The 22,769-nt window shown below is 54.7% G+C and overlaps 1 protein-coding gene across 2 annotated transcripts in view; it reads left to right on the forward strand.

Moving 5' to 3' along the window:
- The window catches only part of LOC140386580 (HEPACAM family member 2-like), a 138,842-nt gene extending 117,566 nt beyond the window's left edge, over nt 1–21,276 (forward strand). The window contains exons 3-5 of one of the 2 annotated variants that reach the window (XM_072469023.1): nt 5,396–5,653; nt 6,550–6,665; nt 20,613–21,276. In XM_072469023.1, coding sequence (XP_072325124.1) covers nt 5,396–5,653; nt 6,550–6,665; nt 20,613–20,711 — 473 coding nt within the window. In that variant the 3' untranslated portion in view covers nt 20,712–21,276. The remainder of the gene's footprint in view (nt 1–5,395; nt 5,654–6,549; nt 6,666–20,612) is intronic. The other variant, XM_072469024.1, reaches the window with a different exon arrangement.
- The last annotated feature ends 1,493 nt before the right edge of the window (nt 21,277–22,769 follow it).

Below are 22,769 nucleotides of genomic sequence, written 5' to 3' on the forward strand. Positions count from 1 at the left end.
ATTGTTTATCGACGACTGTATACAAGAGGTGGCTAGATATGGCACTTGGAGCGAATGGGATCAAAGTTTATGGAGAGAAAGCAGGATTAGACTATTGAGTTGGATGATCAGCCATGATTGCAATGAATAGCGGAGCAGGCTTGAAGGGCCAAAAGGCCTCCTCCTGCTGCTATCTTCTATGTATCGATGATGATGCATAACTGTGTACATATACAAGATATAATCTGAGCTGTGAGCGAACTCCATGCTTGCTTCTACACAGGTCTCACAGGACAGCCAGTCCACAACAGACTCTAGTTTCAGGTTATGTGCCTCTACGTCACACTACAGGCGGGTTCCGTTTCCCTGTCCCTTGCCATACCAGATGCCCTTATACTATGCTCCCTGCCTCCACTCCCTCGAGGAGAACAGCCCTCACCTTGTCCAACTTATCCAACATCACCCCGGAACCATTCTCGTGAATCTTTTCTGCACCCTCTCGAATGCCTTCACGTCCTTTCTAAAGCATGGTTGCTGGAGAATGGGGCCTGACCAATTCAGACCTTCTTGGTAAGTGCCTTCCCTTAGTTCTGGGATCATCCTTGTAAATATACTTATGACCTGTCCCCAGCGGCTCATATCCATTGTATAATATGGAAACCAAAACAGTGCGCAATGCGACAACCGTGGGCCAATGCTGGTGCAAATTTAGCACAACATTTCCACTTTTCAATTCAACCCAACCAGAAATGGGTCCCCATTTTATTCCTGATTGTTTTACTAACCAGTCTCTCTAATTGTACTCATTTGTGTCCCTGCATCTGCTCAAAACCCCTGCTCATTTCCACCATTTTATTTCTTATTTTCCAAGTTAAGGTACGGTCACATATGAACATATGTGTTAGGAGCAGGAGTAGGCCACTGGGCACCTCAAGCTTGTTCAATCATTTTATAAGATCATGGCTGATCTGATTGTAACTCCCAGCCCCACATTCCTGCCATACCCCCAAGATTACAGAGATAGGGAGGGTTTTAGGGACTGGAGGTGGTTACAGAGATAGGGAGAGTTGTCGGGGCTGGGGTAGGTTACAGAGATAGGGAGGATTATAGGAGCTGGAGGAGATTCCAGGGATAGGGACGGTTGTAGGAGTTGGAGGAAGTTACAGAGGGAAGGAGCGTTGTAGGGCACGAGGTGGTTACAGAGATAAGAAACATAGAAACAAAGAAGATGGGAGCAGGAGGAGGTTATTTAGCCCTTCGAGCCTGCTCGACAATTCATGGCTGATCATCCAACTCAGTAACGTGATCCTGCCTTCTCCCCCGTATCCTCATCTCATTCCTAAATGGTCTAACCTGTACCCTCAGACGTGACCCCAAGATCTGGACTCCCCTAACATTGAGAACATCCTTCTTGCATTTACGCTGTCTAGTCCTCTTAGAATTTTATTGGTTTCCATGAGTTCCCTGCTCATTCTTTTGAACTCCAGTGAATATAATCCTAATCGACTCAATCTCTTATCATTAGTCAGCCCCGCCAATCTGATAAACCTTTGTTGCACTTCCTCTAGAGCAAGAACATTCTTCCTCAGGTAAGGAGGCCAAAGCTGCATGGAATATTCGAGATGTGGTCTCACCAATTGCAGCACAAGACATTCCTGCTCCTGTACTTGAATTCTCTCGCAATGAAGATCAGCATACCATTTACCGTTTTTACCGCTTGCTTTACCTGCATGCTTACATTCAGTGACTGGTGTACATGGACACCCAGGTGTCATTTCATATTCTCCTCCCCTAATTTATGGCCATTCGGATAATAATCTGCCTTTTCATTTTTGCTACCAAAATGGATAACTTCACATTCATGCAAATTATTTTGCATCAACCATTCATTTGCCCACTCACTCAACTTGTCCAAATCACACTGAAGGATCTCTGTATCCTCCTCACAGCTCACCCTCCCACTCAATTCAGTATCATCTGCAAATTTGGATATATTACATTTTGTTCCTTCACCTAAATCATTGTTATGGGCGAGGCGATTTCAGAACCCCAAAATGTATCATGGAGTTCAACCAACCTCACCCTTTAATGGATTTGTTGCTTTTCCGAGCACAAGGCTTTTTCCGAGGTGTGGGATTACAATTATGGACACGTGGGTTTTCAAACACAAAACACTGTTTATTCCATGAACTCAACTTAACATCTTAAATAAACATTGGATCTCTTAAAACCCCTTACTTCAAAGATAACGCAGAAAATATTGCAACAATAAATAATTCCTTAAGATGTTCCTTCAAACTTCCAAGAGACTTGATCACCTTTAAACTGTATCACATCAGGTTAAAGGATATATATATTTTCTGTAGAATGGCAGAGATATATTAGCTTGGTTGCCTTCAGCTCCAGCAAAACAGCCAAGCACTTTTAAACTGCTCTCAGCAAAACCAGCCAGGCACTTTCTAAGCTGCAAAACAAAACTGCAAAACTTGCAGCTCTCTGGAAACACACAGACACACAAACACTGCTTTTAAACTGAAACTAAAAACCGACAAAATGGCTGAACTGAGCTGAGCTCCACCCACTCTATGACATCACTGTTTTCTTAAAGGTACATTGCTTAAACACCCAGTTCTAAAAGGCACTCTCGCATGACATCATTAATATACATTTTGAATTGCTGGGATCTTAGCACCGATCCCTGGGTATGCCACTAGTCACTGCCTGCCATTTGGAAAAAGTCCTGATTTTTACTACTCTTTGTTTCCTGTCTGCCGACCAGTTTTCTATCCATCTCAAGACACTACTCCTAATCCTATGCGCTTTAATTTTACACACTAATTTCTCATGTGGAACTTTGGCGAAGACGTTCTGAAAGTCCGGATAAGCCACATCCACTGGCTTCCCTTCCTCAACATACTAGTTAAATCTTCGAAGAATGATTTCCCTTTCATAAATCCATGCTGAATCTGTTCCATTACGCCATTGTTTTCTAAGTGCTCTGCTATAAAATCCTTGCTAATGGATTCTAGAATTTTCCTCATTACCGACATCAGACTGACTGGTTTATAATTCCGTGTTTTCTCTCTACCTCCTACTAAATAATGGGGTTACATTAGCTCCCCTCCAACCCGTTGGAACTGTTCCAGAGTCTAAAGAATCCTGATAGATGACTACCAATGCGTCCACTATTTCTGGAGGCACTTCCTTCAGTACTCGGGGATGTTGATTATCAGGCCCTGGGAATTTATCAGTCTTCAATACCATCAATCTCCGCAATACCATTTCCTTACTTATACTGATCGTCTTCAGTTCCTCCCTCTCGCTAAAGCTTGTGTTCCTCAACATTTCTGGTATGTTATTTGTGTCCTCCTTTGTAAAGACAGAACCAAAGTGTGTATTTAGTTGGTCAACCATTTCTTTGTTCCCTAATATACATTCCCCTGTTTCTGACTGTAAGGGACCGACATTTGTTTTTGATCTTTTTCTTGCCACGTACCTATTGTTATGGGTCCGGGTTTAGAGAAACCCAAAGTGTATCATGGAGTTCACCTGACCCACAACTTTTAATAGATTGTGGTGTGGGAAGCACACGGTGTACTCTCCAGATGTGATACAGCAATTATGGGCAAATGGTTTTTAAAACAAAACAATGTTTATTCTATGAACTCAAGTTAACCTTTTAAAAACAAACATTGAATAGCTTAACACCATTACTTCAAAGATAACCCCAAAAGACTACAACACTCAATAACCCTTCAAACTGTTCCTTTAAACTTCCAAAAGATTTCAAACCTTCAAAAACAGACATGAGGTTCCATTCAATATATTTATAGTCTTTGGATTTGCAGACATCAACAGACCAGCTCTGTGTTCCTTCCTGCAGCGCACAGCAGAACACAGAGACACTCCCAGCTTTCTCCTCAAACTGAAACCAAAAGCAGAAGTGAGCTCAGCTCCCCCCACCCTCTGACATCACTTCAGTAATATGATCAGCTCCTTTTCATAAAGGTACATTGCTTAAACATCCTTTTCTTAAATGTACTCTCACATGACACTATAGAAACTTTTACCATATTTTTTATGTTCCCAAGAGCTTATTCTCACACTCTATTTTCCCCTTCTTAATCAATCCTTTGGTCCTCCTTTGCTGAATCCTAAACTGCTCCCAATCATCAGGTCTGTTGTTTTCCTTGGCCAATTTGTATGCTTCTTTCTTCGATCTAATACTATCTCCAGTTTCCCCTGCAAGCCATGGATTGGCTACCTTTCCCATTTGACTTTTGTGCCATAGAAGAATAAACAATTGTTACATTTCCCCCATGCGCTCTTTGAATGTTTGCCATTGCCTAGCCACCATCATCACTTTATGGGTGGCACGGTAGCACAGTGGTTAGCACTGTTGCTTCACAGCACCAGGGTCCCAGGTTAGATTCCCAGTTTGGGTGACTGTGCGGAGTCTGCATGTTCTCCCTGTGTCTGCATGAGTTTCCTTTGGGTGATCCTGTTTTCTCCCACAAGTCCCGAAAGACGTGCTGTGAGGTAATTTGGACATTCTGAATTCTCCCTCCGTATACCCGAGCAGTCGCCTGAATGTGGCGACAAGGGGCTTTTCACAGTAACTTCATTGCAGTGTTAATTTAAGCCTACCTTGTGACAATAAAGATTATTATTAAGTAACGTTTCCCAATCCATCATAGACAACTCGCGCCCCATACCATTGTAGTTTACTTTTTAAGGGATAAGGGAGGGTTGTAAAGGTTGAAGGAGGTTTCAGAGATAGGGAGAATTATTAGGGCTGGAGAAGGGTTCAGTGATCGTGAGTGTTATAGGGGCTGGAGCAGGTTCCAGACGTAGGGAGTGTAGGTGCTGGAGGAGGTTCCAGACATCGGGAAGGTTGTATGTGCTGGAGGAGGTTCCAGCATAGGTAAGGTTGTAGGGGCTGGAGGAGGTCACAAACATAGGGAGAGCTATAGGTGCTGGAGGAGGTTACAGAGAAAGGGAAGGTTATAGGGCCTGGAGGAGGTCACAACGATAGGGAGGGCTATAGGTGCCAGAGGAAATTACAGAGATTAGGAAAGTTATAGTGGCTGGAGGAGGTTTTCAGAGATAGGGCATGTTTGAGGGACTGGAGGAGGTTTCCGGATCTAGGGAGGATGCCTGGAGGCCATGAAGAGATTTGAAAATAAAGATGATAATATTAAAATGGAGGTGTTGCTTCACCCAGTGCCAGTGTAAGTTAGTGAGCAAAAGGGACATGTTGTCTGAATAGGAGTGGTGCGAGGAGATAAGACTCAGGTAGTTTTGAACGAGCTAAGGTTTACGGAGCTGGATAGTGGGAGGGCAAAATGGAATGCTGTATAGCCAAACTGCAATGGACAGTCAATACCCATTAATATTTTCTCTCCTTATTCTGCAGAACCAGTCTCGAGGCCAGTTATTGTGCAATTCATAAATGCCCTCAATGTAACATTTAGGTGTTCGGCACAAAAAGGAACAGAGCGGCGTTTTCATTGGTTAAAGGACGGTGAACTCCCTGTCGAAACCAATGTTTCGGTGGTGTCCGCTGATGGTCGCAATCTCTCCCTCCTGTCACAGAGCAGAGCATCATGTGGAGTTTATACCTGTTTAGTGACAAACAAAGTCAGCCAAGAATCAGTGAACAAAACAATATCAGGTTCGGGATCATTCTGTCATTGTGTTATTTGCTGTGCATTCGCCTGTTCATTGTCTATTTAATATATTTGATTTTCTTTGGAGCTATGTAAAGGTGATACTTGTTTAAGTATGCAATGGGTTTCATTTACAGTCTTTCAAACTATCTCTGCAGTCTCAAAATGTCCGATCCATCCCTCCTGCTCATCTCAGTTCCATCTTTTGAACATAGATTTGCTGTTTATTCAAATTCTTTAATAATAATAATCTTTATTGCCACAAGTATGCTTACATCCACACTGCAATGAAGTTACTGTGAAAAGCCCCTAGTGCCACATTCCGGCATCTGTTCGGGTACACAGAGGGAGAATTCATTCTTTGGTTGAACATGGGCTATGACTCAATCAAACACAGTGAGCATAGGTCAGTTACCAGACTAACATAATCGAACACTGAACAATTGATGAATGAAACCAGTGGATACTGTCATCGAAGGTGATCAATGCAAATCTTCCCATAGCGTGACCTAATTGACAGACTGTTAGTCTTCTCCCAACTAAAAGAGGTCAGAATCATCGACGGCGAGGGTCTCCAACAGGTTCAGGGAGTTATCGACTGATGTGGGGAGGAGTAACCAGAGTTAATTTCGGGGAGTTTGAGAACAATAAGACTGAGCAGGCAGGGGCTCCTCAGAAAGGTGAAGGACCTAATAGAAGTCCTCAGGTTTTGGGGCGATGTTCAGCAGGGGGGTGCTCCCCAATCCCCATTCATAATGAACAGTTTTCAAAGAGATGTTGAGCGGCTAACAATACAAAATTCACATATTCAGAGAACTCTCTCAAATGACGGTCTCGGGTTAAGGACTCCCACTCTAATTCCAGTTCAATTCTAAAGGTGTGATCACTCTTATTGTTACAGAGGCCAATGGGTTCACTTATTGCAAGGAAGAAGAGAATCATAAAAGAATGCACATGACCATCATTATGATTGTGGTTCTTATCTCCCTGCTACTGGCTACAGGTATTTATCTGTTGGTGAGTATTTAAATACAGAGCATTTCACTCAGGGAAACACTGGAATGCATAAAGAGATGAGAGGGAATCTCTGGGATGACTTCTAGTGGTGGCCATGGAGTGAGTGGTCGCACATTTGGTGGCTCCCACACAAGGTGGAATTTTTTTTGGTCCTTCCCCACCTGAAGTGCGTGGTGTTTGAAGGCAAAATGTGCATGAGCACTGAGGGAACGTTCTACCCATCTGGTGGGACGGGTTTATGGCTCATCGGATGGGGAGTGTAAAGAGAAAGAGGCACCAGCTTGAGCAAGAGGGTTAGTGGTGTGGCACAAGAGAAGATGGCAGAGAGCAGAAGGGCAGTGCTGCCCGCCCAGTGGTCGACGGAGCAACTGGTGGAATTCCTCAACAGGAAGTTCCAGCAGCGAAGGAAGGAGGCCTTAGAGGACCTGGCTAATGTGGTGGAGCCGCTTCAGGCAGCAATTCATAGATCATAGATCATAGAATTTACAGTGCAGAAGGAGGCCATTCAGCCCATCGAGTCTGCACCAGGTCTTGGAAAGAGCACCCTACCCAAGGTCAACACCTCCACCCTATCCCCATAACCCAGTAACCCCGCCCAACACTAAGGACAATTTTGTACACTAAGGGCAATTTATCATGGCCAATCCACCTAACCTGCACCTCTTTGGACTGTGGGAGGAAACCGGAGCACCCGGAGGAAACCCACGCACACACGGGGAGGATGTGCAGACTCCGCACAGACAGTTACCCAAGCCGGAATCGAACCTGGGACCCTGGAGCTGTGAAGCAATTGTGCTATCCACAATGCTGCCGCGCTGCCCTCGATTGAGCGAGTGGAACAGAGGCAGGAGATACAGGGGCTGGTGATCCAAAATATGGAGGAGACGGTGGGGCGGGGGCACAAGGATCGATTGACTTTTCTGGAGGTGGAGATGGGGGTGGTGATGATCAGTCAGAAAAGGCTGAGTTAGAAGATGAATTATCTCGAGAACCTCTCCAGGAGACAAAATCTCCAGATTGTGGGGATGCCTGAGGGTATTGAAGGTGCGGAGGCCATCAAGTACGTGGCGAGCATGCTGAAGAAGCTGATGAGGGAGAGGTCTTTGATCGTCCTCTTGAGGTGGACCAGCGCATAGGGTGCTGAGGGGGACGCCATAGGTGGGGGAGTCGCCAAGGGCGATGGTAGTGAGGTTGCATCATTTGCTTGATAAGGAGAAGATCCTGAGGTGGACAAGGCAGACAAGGAAGTGCACCTGGCAGGAGAGCGAGCTGCGCATTTATCAGGACCTGGGAGCGGAGCTGACCAAGTGGAGGACCAGGTGCAACTGGATCAAGATTTCCCTCTGCAAGAAGCGGGTGAAATTTGGGGTTCTGTACCCTGCTCGTCTATGGGTCACGCACCAGGAACAAGAGTTTTATTTTGACTTGCCGCAGGAGGCGATGGACTTTGAGAGACAATGGACTGGGAGGAGTGTGAGGACATGAACATTGGATTGGTGTTTTGTATAGAGTGTGGGGACACAGGGTGGTGGATTGGTGAAGGTTGTGATGAGGGGAGTAGGGAGATTGAATGTGCCTTTTGTTTTCTCTTCTATATTTGGGGGATGAGAGGTAGTCAGAATCCTGGGGTGGGGGCCACCATGCTACCTGGTTGGGCTCGTTACTGGGAGTGAACTGAGGGGTAACAGGAGGAGGTTGTGGGAGACACGAGAATGGGTTGGTTCTTTAATTGGTTATGGGGAGGGGGGGTGGGGAGGTGGGATGTGACGTGAGAGCGGTTGGTGTGGCGCAGTTGGTTTAGGAGGAATGGCGGTTGACTTCTGGTGGCAGCCAAAGAATGAGTTTGGTGGCTCCCGTTCAAGGTGGATTGCTTTGGTCTTTTCCTGCCCGATGGATGTGGTGTTTGAGGGCAAAGTACAGGAGTGCCCTGGGAAGGTAATACTCCTGTGGTGTGGTTGGTGCGATGGATCCGCGGACACACGGCCAATAGACCAGGGGCGTCATTCTCCGACCCCCCAGAGGTTCGGAGAATGGCCGTTGGCCACCGTGAATCCCGCCCCCGCCGGTTGCCGAAGTCTCCGAAGGGAGAAAAGTCGGCGGGGCGTTAATGTCGCCGCTGCCGTCGGAGAATGTCACGGGTCTGCGCAAGGCAGCCGATTTTCGGCCTGCCGATATTCTCCCTTCCGGATGGGCCGAAGTCCCGTCGACGTGATGACCGTTCACGTCGATGTAAATGAAACCTCCTTTTCATCGGCGTGACCCTGTGCTCCAGGTTCACGCCGACCAGCGTGGAGGTGAGTGACGGTCTGGGGGGTTGGCTCTGGGCAGGCGATGGCGTGGCTGCAGTCTGAATGTGTGAGGAGAGGTTATTCTCGGGTTGTGTGTGTGTGTGTGCGGCGGGGGGGGGGGGGTGGTTAGAGTGGGCTGGGCTCCGGGGGAGTGCCGGGAGGGGGGTCCGTGCCGGGGTGGAGGTTGGGATCCGTGCCGGGGAGGGGGATGGGGGGTCCGTGCCGGGGAGGAGGTTGGGATCCGTGCCGGGGAGGAGATTGGGGGGGTCCGTGCCGGGGAGGAGGTTGGGGGGGGTCCGTGCTGGGGAGGGGAATGGGGGGTCTGTGCCGGGGAGGAGGTTGGTGGGGTCCGTGCCGGGGAGGAGGTTGGGGGGGGTCCATGCCGGGGAGGGGGATGGGGGGTCCGTGCCGGGGAGGAGGTTGGGGTCCGTGCCGGGGAGGAGGTTGGGGGGTCCGTGCCAGGGAGGAGGCTGGGGGGGGGGTCCGTGCCGGGGAGGGGGATGGGGGGTCCGTGCCGGGGAGGAGGTTGGGGGGGTCCGTGCCGGGGAGGGAGATGGGGGGTCCGTGCCGGGGAGGAGGTTGGCGTCCGTGCCAGGGAGGAGGTTGGGGGGGTCCGTGCCGGGGAGGGGGATGGGGGGTCCGTGCCGGGGAGGAGGTTGGGGTCCGTGCCGGGGAGGAGGTTGGGGGGCTCCGTGCCGGGGAGGAGGTTGGGGGGGGGGTCAGTGCCGGGGAGGGGGATGGGGGGTCCGTGCCGGGGAGGAGGTTGGGGTCCTTGCCGGGGAGGAGGTTGGGGGGGGGGTCCATGCCAGGGAGGAGGCTGGGGGGGTCCGTGCCGGGGAGGGGGATGGGGGGTACGTGCCGGGGAGGAGGTTGGGGTCCGTGCCAGGGAGGAGGCTGGGGGGGTCCGTGCCGGGGAGGGGGATGGGGGGTCCGTGCCGGGGAGGAGGTTGAGGGGGTCCGTGCCGTGGAGGGGGATGGGGGGTCCGTGCCGGGGAGGAGGTTGGCGTCCGTGCCGGGGAGGAGGTTGGGGGGGTCCATGCCGGGGAGGGGGATGGGGGGTCCGTGCCGGGGAGGAGGTTGGGGGGGGGGTCCGTGCCTGGGAGGGGGATGGGGGGTACGTGCCGGGGAGGAGGTTGGGGTCCGTGCCGGGGAGCGGGATGGGGGGTCCGTGCCGGGGAGGAGGTTGCGGTCCGTGCCGGGGAGGAGGTTGGGGTCCGTGCCGGGGAGGAGGTTGGGGGGGTCCGTGCGGGAAGGAGGTTGGGGGGGGGTCCGTGCCGGGAAGGAGGTTGGGGGGGGTCCGTGCCGGGGAAGGGGATGGGGGGTCCGTGCCGGGGAGGAGGTTGGGTCCGTGCCGGGGAGGGGGATGGGGGGTCCGTGCTAGGGAGGAGGTTGGGGTCCGTGCCAGGGAGGGGGATGGGGGGTCCGTGCCGGGGAAGGGGATGCGAGAGCAAGTGAGTTGGTCCACCTGGCCAGGTGCCAGCCTCCAACAGTTGGACCCATGCGGTCCATGCCACCTGGCTGGGGGGAAAAGGGGATATGGGCAGTGATGACATGTCGTCGTTCCCCTCCCCCCCACCAGGCCGTCATGTTTTCCGATCACCCAGCGATGTTGGCCGCCGTGGCGGCAGCCGCTAATGTCTATGTTGCCCTGGATGAGGAGGAGGAGGAGCGTGCCAGAGAGGCGGCGCAGGCTGCCGCAGAGGGACAGGCGGCAGCCGCCCAGGCTGGAGGGACACCTGACCGACAGGACGAGGAGGGGGAGGAGGACGTCGCGGCCCCACGGCAACGGAGGCACCCGAGGGCGCCCCGTGTGTATCGACCCCGGCAGTCATACCAGGACCTCACGACCGGGAATGCAGGAGGAGACTCCGGATGAGGTGGGAAACCGTGGCACACATCTGCCACCTGCTGGAACACCTGTCACCGCGTGGCACTGGCGGAGGACACCCTCTCCCCGTGTCCGTCAAGGTTACGGTGGCCCTGAACTTTTATGCAACGGGGTCATTCCAGGCACCGAGTGGGGACCTGTCCGGCATATCGCAGACATCGGTGCATCGGTACATCCGGGCAGTGACAGACGCCCTATATGCCATGGCGCACCGCTACATCCGCTTCCCTGTGGACCGGGCCAGCCAAGATGCCCGGGCCGTGGGCTTCTCTGCCGTGGCCGGGTTCCCCATGGTCCAGGGCGCGATTTATGGGATGCACGTCGCCATGCGGCCACCTGCAGATAACAGGGCCGTGTTCACCAATAGGAAGGGGACCTATTCGATGAACATACAGGTGGTCTGCGACCACCGCATGATGATCCTTCACGTCTGCGCCCGTTACCCAGGCAGTGTACACGACTCATACGTGTTGTCGCGGTCATCCATCCCCGGCATGTACGAGGGACGCCATCCCCGGCTGAGGGGCTGGTTGCTGGGCGACAGGGGCTACCCATTGCGATCGTGGCTGATGACGCCTATACGGAGGCCACGCAATGAGGCGGAGAACCGCTACAATGATGCCCATGTCGCGACAAGGGGAGTGATAGAGAGGTGCTTTGGCGTGCTGAAGATGCTTTTCAGGTGCCTGGACCTCTCTGGGGGCGCCCTCCAGTATCGGTCAGATAGGGTCGGCCGCATCATTGTGGTGTGCTGCGTCCTGCACAACATAGCCCAGCAGAGGGGCGATGTGCCGCAGGCAGAGGAGGGCGGAGTGGAGGAGCAGCAGGAAGAGGCGCAGTCCTCCCCAGATGAGGGTGATGGGGGTAATGGCCAGGGCAGACGGGGTAGACACAGGCAGGTGGCTGTCCACCGTTACTGGCTGGCCCAGCGGGCACGGGACAGACTGATAGCCGCCCGCTTCACTGACTAGATGGGCGTGGGAATCGGGTAGTATGGCCACAGACCGCACACCATGGCAACAGCTGACCACCCACACCCCCCACCCATCCACCCACCCAGCACCCTCACCCCCCTCCCCAACCCCACCCACCCCACCTGCATGCACACCACCACCCCCCCCATTGCCGATCCACCTGCGGCACAACGGGCCGGGCTCACACAGTTGCGGGTGGACGCGTGTCTATTGCAGGCCATGGAGGATGATGACAACCCGCCCTGCGGTGAGCTCCTGGCTCCACATTGTTGGACTATGTCTGACCCATGACCACAGTACCACCATCCACCCGGACCATCCCTGCATGCGGCTGTGACACTGCAGCGCACGGTCCCGTCCTCTGCCCGGGGGGATGTTGATGGCGGCCCAGGGGGAACGGGGCAGACTCACCTGGGGCTGAGGTAACACCACCCCTCACACACACACACTTGCGCTCAACGTACATGACACCCCCGCACGCTTTGGACAGAGCACAAATGCAGCTTCTGTAGGTGTAACATTGACTTTAATAACCAAAGGAGTTCATGCACGTGCCCTAGCCCCTAAAACTCATCTGTGCCCTGCACCCGTGCCAACTTACTCAGTGTCTAATTGTTTGGCCTTATGGGCCCTTTGACTACGTCTACGTGGTTCCCCAGACGGTACAGCAGAACTGGAGGTGGACTCCTGTGATTCCTGCCCTCTGACACTGGATCCCTTTGGCGGCCGTATCCTGGGGCATCCTGGCCTAGATGGGCCAGGCTGCGGCCCGGGCGACTGAGATGGCGAGCTGCCAGCCTGTCCTGCCCGTTGCCCACCCGATGCACCTGGGACGGAAGGGGGGGAGTCCGAGGTGTCGCGGTGTTCTGGGACCTCCTCTACATGAGTGGGGGATGCGAACGGACTGGCCATCCGACGCCCCCCCGATATCTGGCGCTGCCAGTCCTGGAGGCCCGTGCTGGTATCGACAGGGGTCTGCAGGTTTGCAGCCATGGAGCCCAGGGGTTGGCAAACCCTGTCTGTGACAGTGCGACGCCGGCTCGCACATGGCCACTGGCGCCGATGCCCTCAGCGATGGCCTGCAGAGACTGGGCCATGGCCTGCAGAGACTGGGCCATGGCCTGCTGAGACTGGGCTATGGTGTTGAGCGCCTCTGCCATCTGGCGCTGGCACTGGCTCATGGCCTCCTGTGAGAGGGCAGCCATGTCCTGGGCCACAGATGCCGCCTGCACGGAAAGCCCCAGGCCTCGCAAACCGTTCCCCATGTCTGACACCGTCGCACCCATTGCCTCCACCGCGGACGCCACCCGTGCGGTGTCGGCCTGGGTGGCACGTATGACCGGCACCACTTCCAGCTCCTGGACGCGGGTGGACTTCTCCACCTGCGACTGCAGCCGCCGCAAGCCGGCCGTCACCCTCTTCGCTCGTCTCCGGGTAGGTGGTTGCATCGGATCTATGTGTGGGTGTGGTAACTCCAGGAACCCGGGATCCATCTGGGCGGCAGATGTTCGCTTGGGCTGGGCTGCCCTCCGACCGCCCGGCCCCGCTGCTGCTCCTACCTCCACCTACTGTACCGGGACGGCTGTGTTGTGCGCACCAGTGAGTGTACCAGACGCCTCATCACTAAAATGCCCAACCGAGGTGAGTGTTTCTGCGATGGTGGAGGGTGTTGGTGACAGCAGTGGCGTTGTGTCGTGCTCTTCGTCCCACTCTGAGTCCATGGCACTTTGGGGTGGGGGTTCGTCTCCACCCATCCACTCTGAGTCACTGTCCGGTATTTCGTCTTCCTGGGTAGTGCTGTCCAGGGTAGGGGTGTCCTGGGTATGGGTGTCCTGTGTAGTGGTGTCCTGGGTAGTGGTGTCCTGGGTAGTGGTGTCCTGGCTCGGATGTGACGGGGGCCTGTGGCTGCCCCCCTCGTCGCTGGGTGGTCGCACCCGCACGTGACGGGGGTGTCGTCTCCCTGTTGCTCCAGGTCTCTCCGTCTCCCGTGGTGTGCGAGGGGCATCCTGCGGGCGTCGCATGCTGGAGGGTCCGGGTCTCTCTGTCTCCCGTGGCCTCCGAGGGGCATCCTGCGGGCGTCGCATGCTGGAGGGTCCGGGTCTCTCTGTCTCCCGTGGCCTCCGAGGGGCATCCTGCGGGCGTCGCATGCTGTAGGGTCCGGGTCTCTCTGTCTCCCGTGGCCTCCGAGGGGCATCCTGCGGGCGTCGCATGCTGGAGGGTCCGGGTCTCTCTGTCTCCCGTGGCCTCCGAGGGGCATCCTGCGGGCGTCGCATGCTGGAGGGTCCGGGTCTCTCCATCTCCCGTAGCCTCTGAGGGGCATTCTGCGGGCGGTCTGCATCTGCGGGGATGGGTGCCGGGACATTTGCTCCTGCAATACACAATGAAGCATGCATGGTTAGACACGCAGGCAGTGATCAGGTGATACGGGGGAGGGGGATATAGGGGAGGGGGGATATGGGGACGGGCTGTCGGTGGCTCACTTGCTAGTACGCCCCCAACCTCTGCATCAGCAACCTCCCGGTCGTCAGGTCCGCCAGCCAGTTCCAGGGCCCTTTCCTCGTGTTCGGTCAGTGGCCTCTCATCAGCGGGGCCTCCTCCAGTCCTCACATGCTCCCTATTGTTGTGTGCGCGCTCCTCCTGTGGGTGGGGGGGGAGGGGGGCGGTGGTGGCAGGGGTAAAAGGCAACACTGTTAGGCAGGTATATGAATGCACGCCATCGGTTGCGCGTGTATTTTTTTTTTTTTTCATAGTATCTACAGTGCAGAAGGAGGCCATTCGGCCCATCGAGTCTGCACCGGCTCTTGGAAAGAGCACCTTACCCAAGGTCAACACCTCCACCCCATCCCCATAACCCAGTAACCCCACCCAACACTAAGGCCAATTTTGGACACTTAAGGGCAATTTAGCATGGCCAATCCACCTAACCTGCACATCTTTGGACTGTGGGAGGAAATCGGAGCACCCGGAGGAAACCCACGCACATACGGGGAGGATGTGCAGACTCCGCACAGACAGTGACCCAAGCCGGAATCGAACCTGGGACCCTGGAGCTGTGAAGCAATTGTGCTATCCACAATGCTACCGTGCTGCCCACGGTACTGCAGAGGTTATGGTTAGGGCTGGATTCACTTGGGGATATGGGGGAGGGGGGAGGGGGGATATGGGGGAGGGGGGATATGGGGGAGGGGGATATGGGGGAGGGGGGATATGGGGGATATGGGGAGGGGGGATATTGTGGAGGGGATATGGGGCATATGGGGGAGGGGGGATATGGGGAGGGGGATATGGGGAGGGGGATATGGGGGAGGGGGGATATGGGAGAGGGAGGATATGGGAGAGGGAGGATATGGGAGAGGGAGGATATGGGGAGGGGGGATATTGGGGAGGGGGATATGGGGGATATGGGGAAGGGGGGATATGGGGGAGGGGGGATATGGGGGAGGGGGGATATGGGGGAGGGGGGATATGGTGGATGGGGAGGGGGGATATCGGGGAGGGGTGGATTTGGGGGAGGGGGGATATGGGGGAGGGGGGATATGGGGGAGGGGGGATATGGGGGGTATTGGGGAGGGGGGATATGGGGGATAAGGGGGAGGGGGTTATGGGGGAGGGGGATATGGGGGATATGGGGGAGGGGGGATATGGGGGAGGGGGGATATGGGGGAGGGGGGGTATGGGGGAGGGGGGATATGGGGGAGGGGGATATGGGGGAGGGGGGTTATGGGGAGGGGGGATATGGGGGAGGTTGTATATGGGGGAGGGGGGATATGGGTATATGGGGGAGGGGGGATATGGGTATATGGGGAGGCGGGATATGGGGGAGGGGGATATGGGGAGGGGGGATATGGGGGAGGGGGGATATGGGGGAGGGGGGATATGGAGGATATGGGGGAGGGGGGATATGGGGAGGGGGTTATGGGGGAGGGGGGATATGGGGGATGGGGGAGGGGGGATATGGGGGAGGGGGGATATTGGAGAGGGGGGATATGGGGGAGGGGGGATATGGGGAGGGGGGATATGGGGGAGGGGGGATATGGGGAGGGGGTTATGGGGGAGGGGGGATATGGGGGATGGGGAGGGGGGATATGGGGGAGGGGGGATATTGGGGAGGGGGGATATGCGGGAGGGGGGATGTGGGGAGGGGGGACATGGGGGAGGGGGGATATGGGGAGGGGGATATGGGGGAGGGGTATATGGGGAGGGGGATATGGGGGAGGGGGGATATGGGGAGGGGGGATATGGGGGGGTATTGCGGAGGGTGGGATATGAGGGATAAGTGGGAGGGGGTATGGGGGAGGGGGGATATGGGGGAGGGGGGATATGGGGGAGGGGGGATATGGGGGAGGGGGGATATGGGGAGGCTCACCCTGCCTGCTCTGACGAGGTCGTTCACCTTCTTGTGGCACTGGGTGTCTGTCCGTGGTGTCAGGGCCACAGCGGTGAGGGCCTCTGCCACTTCCCTCCACTGACGCCGGCTGTGGTGTGGGGCAACTCTGCGGCCGTGCCCGGGATACAGGGCGTCCCTCCTCTGCTCCACTGCGTCCAGGAGCGCCTCCACATCCCGTGACTCGAACCTCGGGGCTGAGCGGCGGCCAGCCATCCAGTCGGGTGTTCCGGTCGGGTGTTCCGGTCGGGTGGGGGGGAGCAGCGCGGCCTTATGAGCCGTCACGCCGTGCAGCGCGTATGACGCTGCACGGCGTGAACCACGTGCACAAGTGCGGATCCCGTTACGTCGCTGCTAGCCCATTTCGGGCCGGAGACTTTCGACCCATTTTTCCGACGTGACGCAAGTCGGATTTGCGCCGATCGGCGGACTTTGCACCGATAACGGAGAATTTCGCCCCAGGTCTTCCGCTCTCTTTTTGCATTCTTTTGTGCTCCATTGTGCTCTTCGTGGCGTTTGCTCAGAACCACCGATCTTAAAGATTTCAGATTACTATTCTTTTTTTTCACAGCAAAACTCCAGCTGTGCTCTCACATTGTTTAAACTGGAGCCGGATTCTCTGGGCCATTCTTCGTGAAGATATCTGCTCACCTTCTGCACATTGGGTCCTGAGTTTCTTCTCGTAGTTTGACACCATCAATACAGGTCATCCATTGTGGAGGTTCTTTATTGCGCTTATTTACATGTACCATCAATTTGTGGGGATTTTAATACGCTTAATGACACCCAAGGCAGTCATTCTCTTGAGCTCTGCCTTTAGTTTATCCCTTAATGGCACCGCCACATGTCTTGGCGCGTGAATCACAGGCTTTGTTTCTTCCTTTAATTGAATCGTGTAAGTGTATGGTAATGTACCAAAACCTGGGAAAATTTCAGGGAAAACATTCAGTATGGAGTCTCCTGAAGGATGAGGGCCTATTGCAGCACTGTCTGCATTTAGACTCGTTGGACGAGCTGCAGCTCCTCACATGCCTCATATCTAATTAAAGACTCGTGGTCCGCTGCCACCACAGAAAATTTCAACCTGTGAGTTTTGTCCTTTACATCAACCTCAAGCTCCCAAGCTCCTAATGACGAGATTTCATTACCATTATAATCTCAGCAATACAATTCAGGGGCGTCATTCTCCGACCCCCCGCCGGGTCGGAGAGTGGCCGTTGGCCGCCGTGAATCCCGCCCGCCCCCGCCGATTGCCGAAGTCTCCGGTACCGGATATTCGGCGGGGGCGGGAATCGGGACGCGCCGGTTGGCGGGACCCCCCGCTCAATTCTCCGGCCCGAATGGGCCGAAGTCCCGCCCAGAAATTGCCTGTCCCGCTGGCGTAAATTAAACCTGGTATTTACCGGCGGGACCAGGCGGCGTGGGCGGGCTCCGGGGTCCTGAGGGGGGGCGCGGGCGATCTGGCCCCGGGGGGTGCCCCCACGGTGGCCTGGCCCGCGATCGGGGCCCACCGATCCGCGGGCGGGCCTGTGCCGTGGGGGCACTCTTTCCCTTCCGCCTCCGCCACGGCCTCCACCATGGCGGAGGCGGAAGTGACTCTCCCCACTGCGCATGCGCGGGAAACTGTCAGCGGCCGCTGACGCTCCCGCGCATGCGCCGGGAAACTGTCAGCGGCCGCTGACGCTCCCGCGCATGCGCTGCATTTCCGCGCCAGCTGGCGGGGCAACAAACGCCATTTCCGCCAGCTGGCGGGGCGGAAATCCCTCCGGCGTCGGCCTAGCCCCTCAATGTTGGGGCTAGGCCGCCAAAGATGCGGCGGATTCCGCACCTTGGGCCGGCGCGATGCCCGTCTGATTGGGGGAGAATTTCGCCCCTGGTAACTATTTCTGGTGCAATCTGCAGCTTTTTTTACATCGGACAGGTTGATAAAGTTGGGCAGTGTCGAGCTTGACTGTTATCACTGTGCCATTTATCTTCAATGGCACTGTCCATTTATTTTCATGACTCTGCCTTCATAGAATTAGAAACATAGATGAGGAGTGTAACGAGAAAGAGGCAACAGCTTGAGCAAGAGGGTTAGTGGTGTGGCACAAGAGAAGATGGCAGAGAGCAGAAGGGCAGTGCTGCCCGCCCAGTGGTCGACGGAGCAACTGCTGGAATTCCTCAACAGGAAGTTCCAGCAGCGAAGGAAGGAGGCCTTAGAGGACCTGGCTAATGTGGTGGAGCCGCTTCAGGCAGCGATTCATAGATCATAGAATTTACAGTGCAGAAGAAGGCCATTCGGCCCATCGAGTCTGCACCGGCACCAGCTCTTTGAAAGAGCACCCTACCCAATCCGACACCTCCACCCTAACCCCATTACCCAGTAACCCGACCCAACACTGAGAGCAATTTTGGACACTAAGGCCACATGACGAATCCACCTAACCTGCACATCTTTGGACTGTGGGAGGAAACCGGAGCACCCGGGGAGAACGTGCAGACTCTGCACAGACAGTGAACCAAGCTGGGAATAGAACCTGGGACCCTGGAGCTGTGAAGCAATTGTGCTAACCACCATGCACCCGTGCTGCCCAACTCACTATTGCTGCAGTCTCCGCCTTCAACTTACTGCTGCTGCAGATTGGTGCAAATACATTGTGATTTAGTGTGAATTGAGTCTCCCTGCCTTCGCTGGATATCATGGCCGGGATTCTCCGGTCGGCGACGACGGAATCACGTTCGGTGATTGGCTGGAGAATACCCATTTACACCAAATCGGGGGCGGCGCTGCATTCGCGATGCTCCGCCCCCTCCAAAGCGGCGTACTCTGCTAGTACGCCGTGCGCCGTATCGACGTCCGAAGTGGAGGAGGCAGTGGGGAGCAGTTGGCCTCATTGGTGGCGGAGGTGGGAGTGATGCGGGAGAGCCAGAAGAGGCTGAGGACTGGAGAATAGCTCCAGGAGGGAAAGTGTCAGGATTGTTGGGACGCTTGAAGGCAGTGAAGGTGCGGAGGCCTTTGATCGGCCTCGAGAGGTGGACCGAGCGCACAGGGTGCTAAGGAGGAGGCCAGAGAAGATCCTTCCATGGGCAAGGCAGACCAGGAAATGTACCTGGGAAGGGAACAAGCTGTGGGTGTACCAGGACGGTGCGGATCTGGCGACGAGGAAGGCTTGGTGTAACCGGATTAAGGCTGCCCTCTTTGAAAAGCGGTGAAGTTTGGGGTATTATTCCCGGCCCGCTTGTGGGTGACATTCCAGAAGCAAGACCTTTATTTTGACACGCCAGAGGAGGCGATGGAATTCATGAGGGAAAATGGACTGGGAGGAGTGTGAGGACATTGAACTTTGGAGGAGATTTGTGTGCTCGTTAAAGTGTTTATGGGGTGGGTATTCCTGGGAAGGTCTTGGCGGGGGAGCAACGATGGTGAGTGTGCCTTTTGTTACACTTTGGGGTTGGCTGTTGGGATGTACCTCGGTACCTCAGCCATTGTCGTTGACGCTGCCACCTTCACCAGGGCAATCGCCTCCTCCACCCGTTCCTTCATCGCAGCCATCATCTCCTTCCATATGCTTCGTGAACTGCTTCTCGAATTCTCCAGTCATCACCTCAGTCAGAGTTTCCACTGTGAGGGTTGCATCCCAACCCAGCGACCCATCCTCCGCCACCTTTCCTGCTGCCGGGCTGACCCGTTCACTCAACAGCGAACTTTCATTCGCTCACTTCTTCCCAATGGCTTTCTTCTGGATCTTCCGCCCCTTCGTTATGCCTTCCTGCACCAGCTTGTTCACAAACAGGCCCTGAAACCAGGCAATGAACTCCAAAACCAGAATCTCTAGCAGGAGCTACCCAACATGCAACTTCCATCTACATGTCGCCACCGGAATTCTCCCCTGGTTTCTCTTTTTAATATATACTGTGTGATGAATAGGTATTGTGCCTTTAAGATCATGCATGTAATGTCCCTTTAAGACCGGGTTTGGAACCCAGGGGGACTCCGCCTCCGGCTCCACCTCCCAGGGGCTGTTTATAAGGTGGTGTCCTGTGGGCGGCGCTCAGTGAGCACTCATCTCTCCGGCTGGAAGTTCTCTGTTTATTAAAGCCTTTGCTTTACGAGTACACTCTCTCGTGTCACAATTGAGGGTATATCATACTGTAACCCAAACATCGGCATCTATATTTACAAGGATCACAGGACCGAACCCACAAATTATGTTAAGACCCCCTGGGCTAGTGTGCAGTCAATTCCAGCCCCTACTTGACCTCCAGTCGTAACACAATTGAAATTAACAAATTAATTCTTAGAAAATACCCAAAGTCTTTAGTCTCTGGCTGCCCTCTAACTATCATTAATTAGGCAGGTAGGAGGGATTTTACAATGGGCTGATATTTTACCTGCCAGACATCAACTAACCTCCATTGTTCTTTGTGTAGGCTCGGAGAAAGCTGATCTCTCAAGGCAGCGTGAGCGATGATCAGAGAGCTCCACTCGGTCAAGACATCTCCCATCATTTATCAAATTCAAGCGAATAAAAGAATTTCCTCCCCAGCCCAGAACTTTGTGAAATCTCAGCAGAAGGCACAGTGGTCCAATAAGGAACAAGAACTGGTCAGAAAAAAACCAGCAGCAATCGTACAGGATTAATATAAGGGAAATGCAAAACAGTGCGGACTGGAATTGGACACAAGAGCACCAGGTGCACCTCTCTCATATCTGTTGCGGTTGAGCACGGTGATCTGTAAATTATTTATTTTTGCTTTTTTATTGGGTATATGTGCACATTGTTATTTAAACGTTAAAAATCTCCAGTGGAATTGCTCTGTTAAAAAACACCTTAATTCACAAAAATAAAGGAACTCAGCAATGCGTGACAAGGGAAAGGTGGGTATGACCTTAATGTGACAGGAAGTGAGTGTGATCATGACAGGGAGTGTGTGTGACATTGAAAGTGAGTGTGACGACTTCCGGTTGCGGCGGTGACCAGCTAAGCCGCACGTTTCGGCGGCTCCAGCTCGAACGGACCTTCGGGCTCTTTTAAGAGCCCCAACGGGGAATTTTTTCGGGACAAAAGCCGGTGTGGGTGAGACAACAGGGAGTCCCCCCCAACGAAAAAGGAAAATATCGGCAGCGGCAGCCAGATCTCGAAGAATCCTCGAGGGCAGTGGCAGAAGGAAGAAAGGAGCAAGCTGGCGGCGGAGGGAGCCCAGGCAACATGGGGACCGGACCAGGATGAATTTTTAAGACGGTGTGTGGAGCTGCTAAAAAAGGAGGTGCTGGCCCCGATGCTACAAGCAATTGAGGGGCTTAAGGAGACACAAAAGTCCCAGGAGATAGAGCTCCGTGTGGTGGAGCAGAAGGTGACTGACAACGAGGACGAGATCCTGGGCCTGGCGTTCAAAATGCAGACGCACGAGGCGCTCCATAAGAAGTGCATCGAAAGGATTGAAGTCCTGGAAAACAGATCACGGAGAAAGAACCTCCGGATCCTGGGTCTCCCCGAGGGAGTGGAAGGAGCTGACGGCGGGGCTTACGTGAGTATGATGCTGCGCTCGCTAATGGGAGCTGAGGCCCCCTCGATCCCCTTGGAAGTGGAAGGGATCCATTGCGTCCCTGCGAGGAGACCAAAGGCTGGAGAACCACCTAGGGCGATGATCGTGCGATTTCACCGCTTCAATGATAGAGAGGCGTTTCTGAGATGGGCCAAGAAGGTACGGAGTAGCAGATGGGAGAATGCGGTGATACGAGGGTATCAGGATTGGAGTGCGGAGGTGGCGAGAAGGAGGGCGAGCTTCAATCGAGCCAAGGCGGTGCTGCACAAGAAGAAAGTGAAGTTCGGGATGTTGCAGCCGGCGGGACTGTGGGTCGCGCACCAGGAGAGGCATTACTACTTCGAAACGGCAGAAGAAGCATGGACCTTCATTAAAAACGAGAAACTGGATCAGAACTGAGGGACTGATGTTGGAGGGGAAACGACAATGCTGATGTATATAGAAATGTAAATTGGGGATGGGGGATTGAGAAATGTGGGCGCCGGTGGGGGGGAAGAAGAGACACAGGCGGGGGATGGGGAATGGGAGTGGGGCGGCAGAGGGAGCTGCGCCACGAGGGGCGGGACGGCTCTAGAGAACACGAGGTTTCTTTTTCTTGTTCCCGCGTCAGAAAGATGATGGCGGGAAGATAGGCGCAAGGAGGATGGGAGTTCCTCACACGGGGGGGTCAAGGAGAGAGCGGGAGAAGCCGGGGTCAGTTGAAGTCTGCTGACTTTCGGAAGCAATATGGGGGGAGTAACCATGCTAGATGGGGGTCTGGCGGGGGGGGGGGGGGGGGGGCCAAGGGGGGGAGGGATAACTGGGTTGCTGCTGCGGAGATCGAGACGGAACTGGTAAAAGAAAAGGTGGTCGGGGCGGGAATGCGCCGCCTGGGGGACGAGGGGGTGCGCAGAACCGGGACGTGGGACTGGCCCAGAGAGGGTGATGGCTAGTCGACAGGGGAGGGGGGTGGGCAGCCCCCCAGTCCCGCTGATCACGTGGAACGTGAGAGGCCTAAATGGGCCGATTAAGAGGGCCCAAGTGTTCGCGCACTTAAAAGGA

The sequence above is a fragment of the Scyliorhinus torazame genome, chromosome 12 (genome assembly GCF_047496885.1).
Source record: "Scyliorhinus torazame isolate Kashiwa2021f chromosome 12, sScyTor2.1, whole genome shotgun sequence".
NCBI classification, from domain to species: domain Eukaryota; kingdom Metazoa; phylum Chordata; class Chondrichthyes; order Carcharhiniformes; family Scyliorhinidae; genus Scyliorhinus; species Scyliorhinus torazame.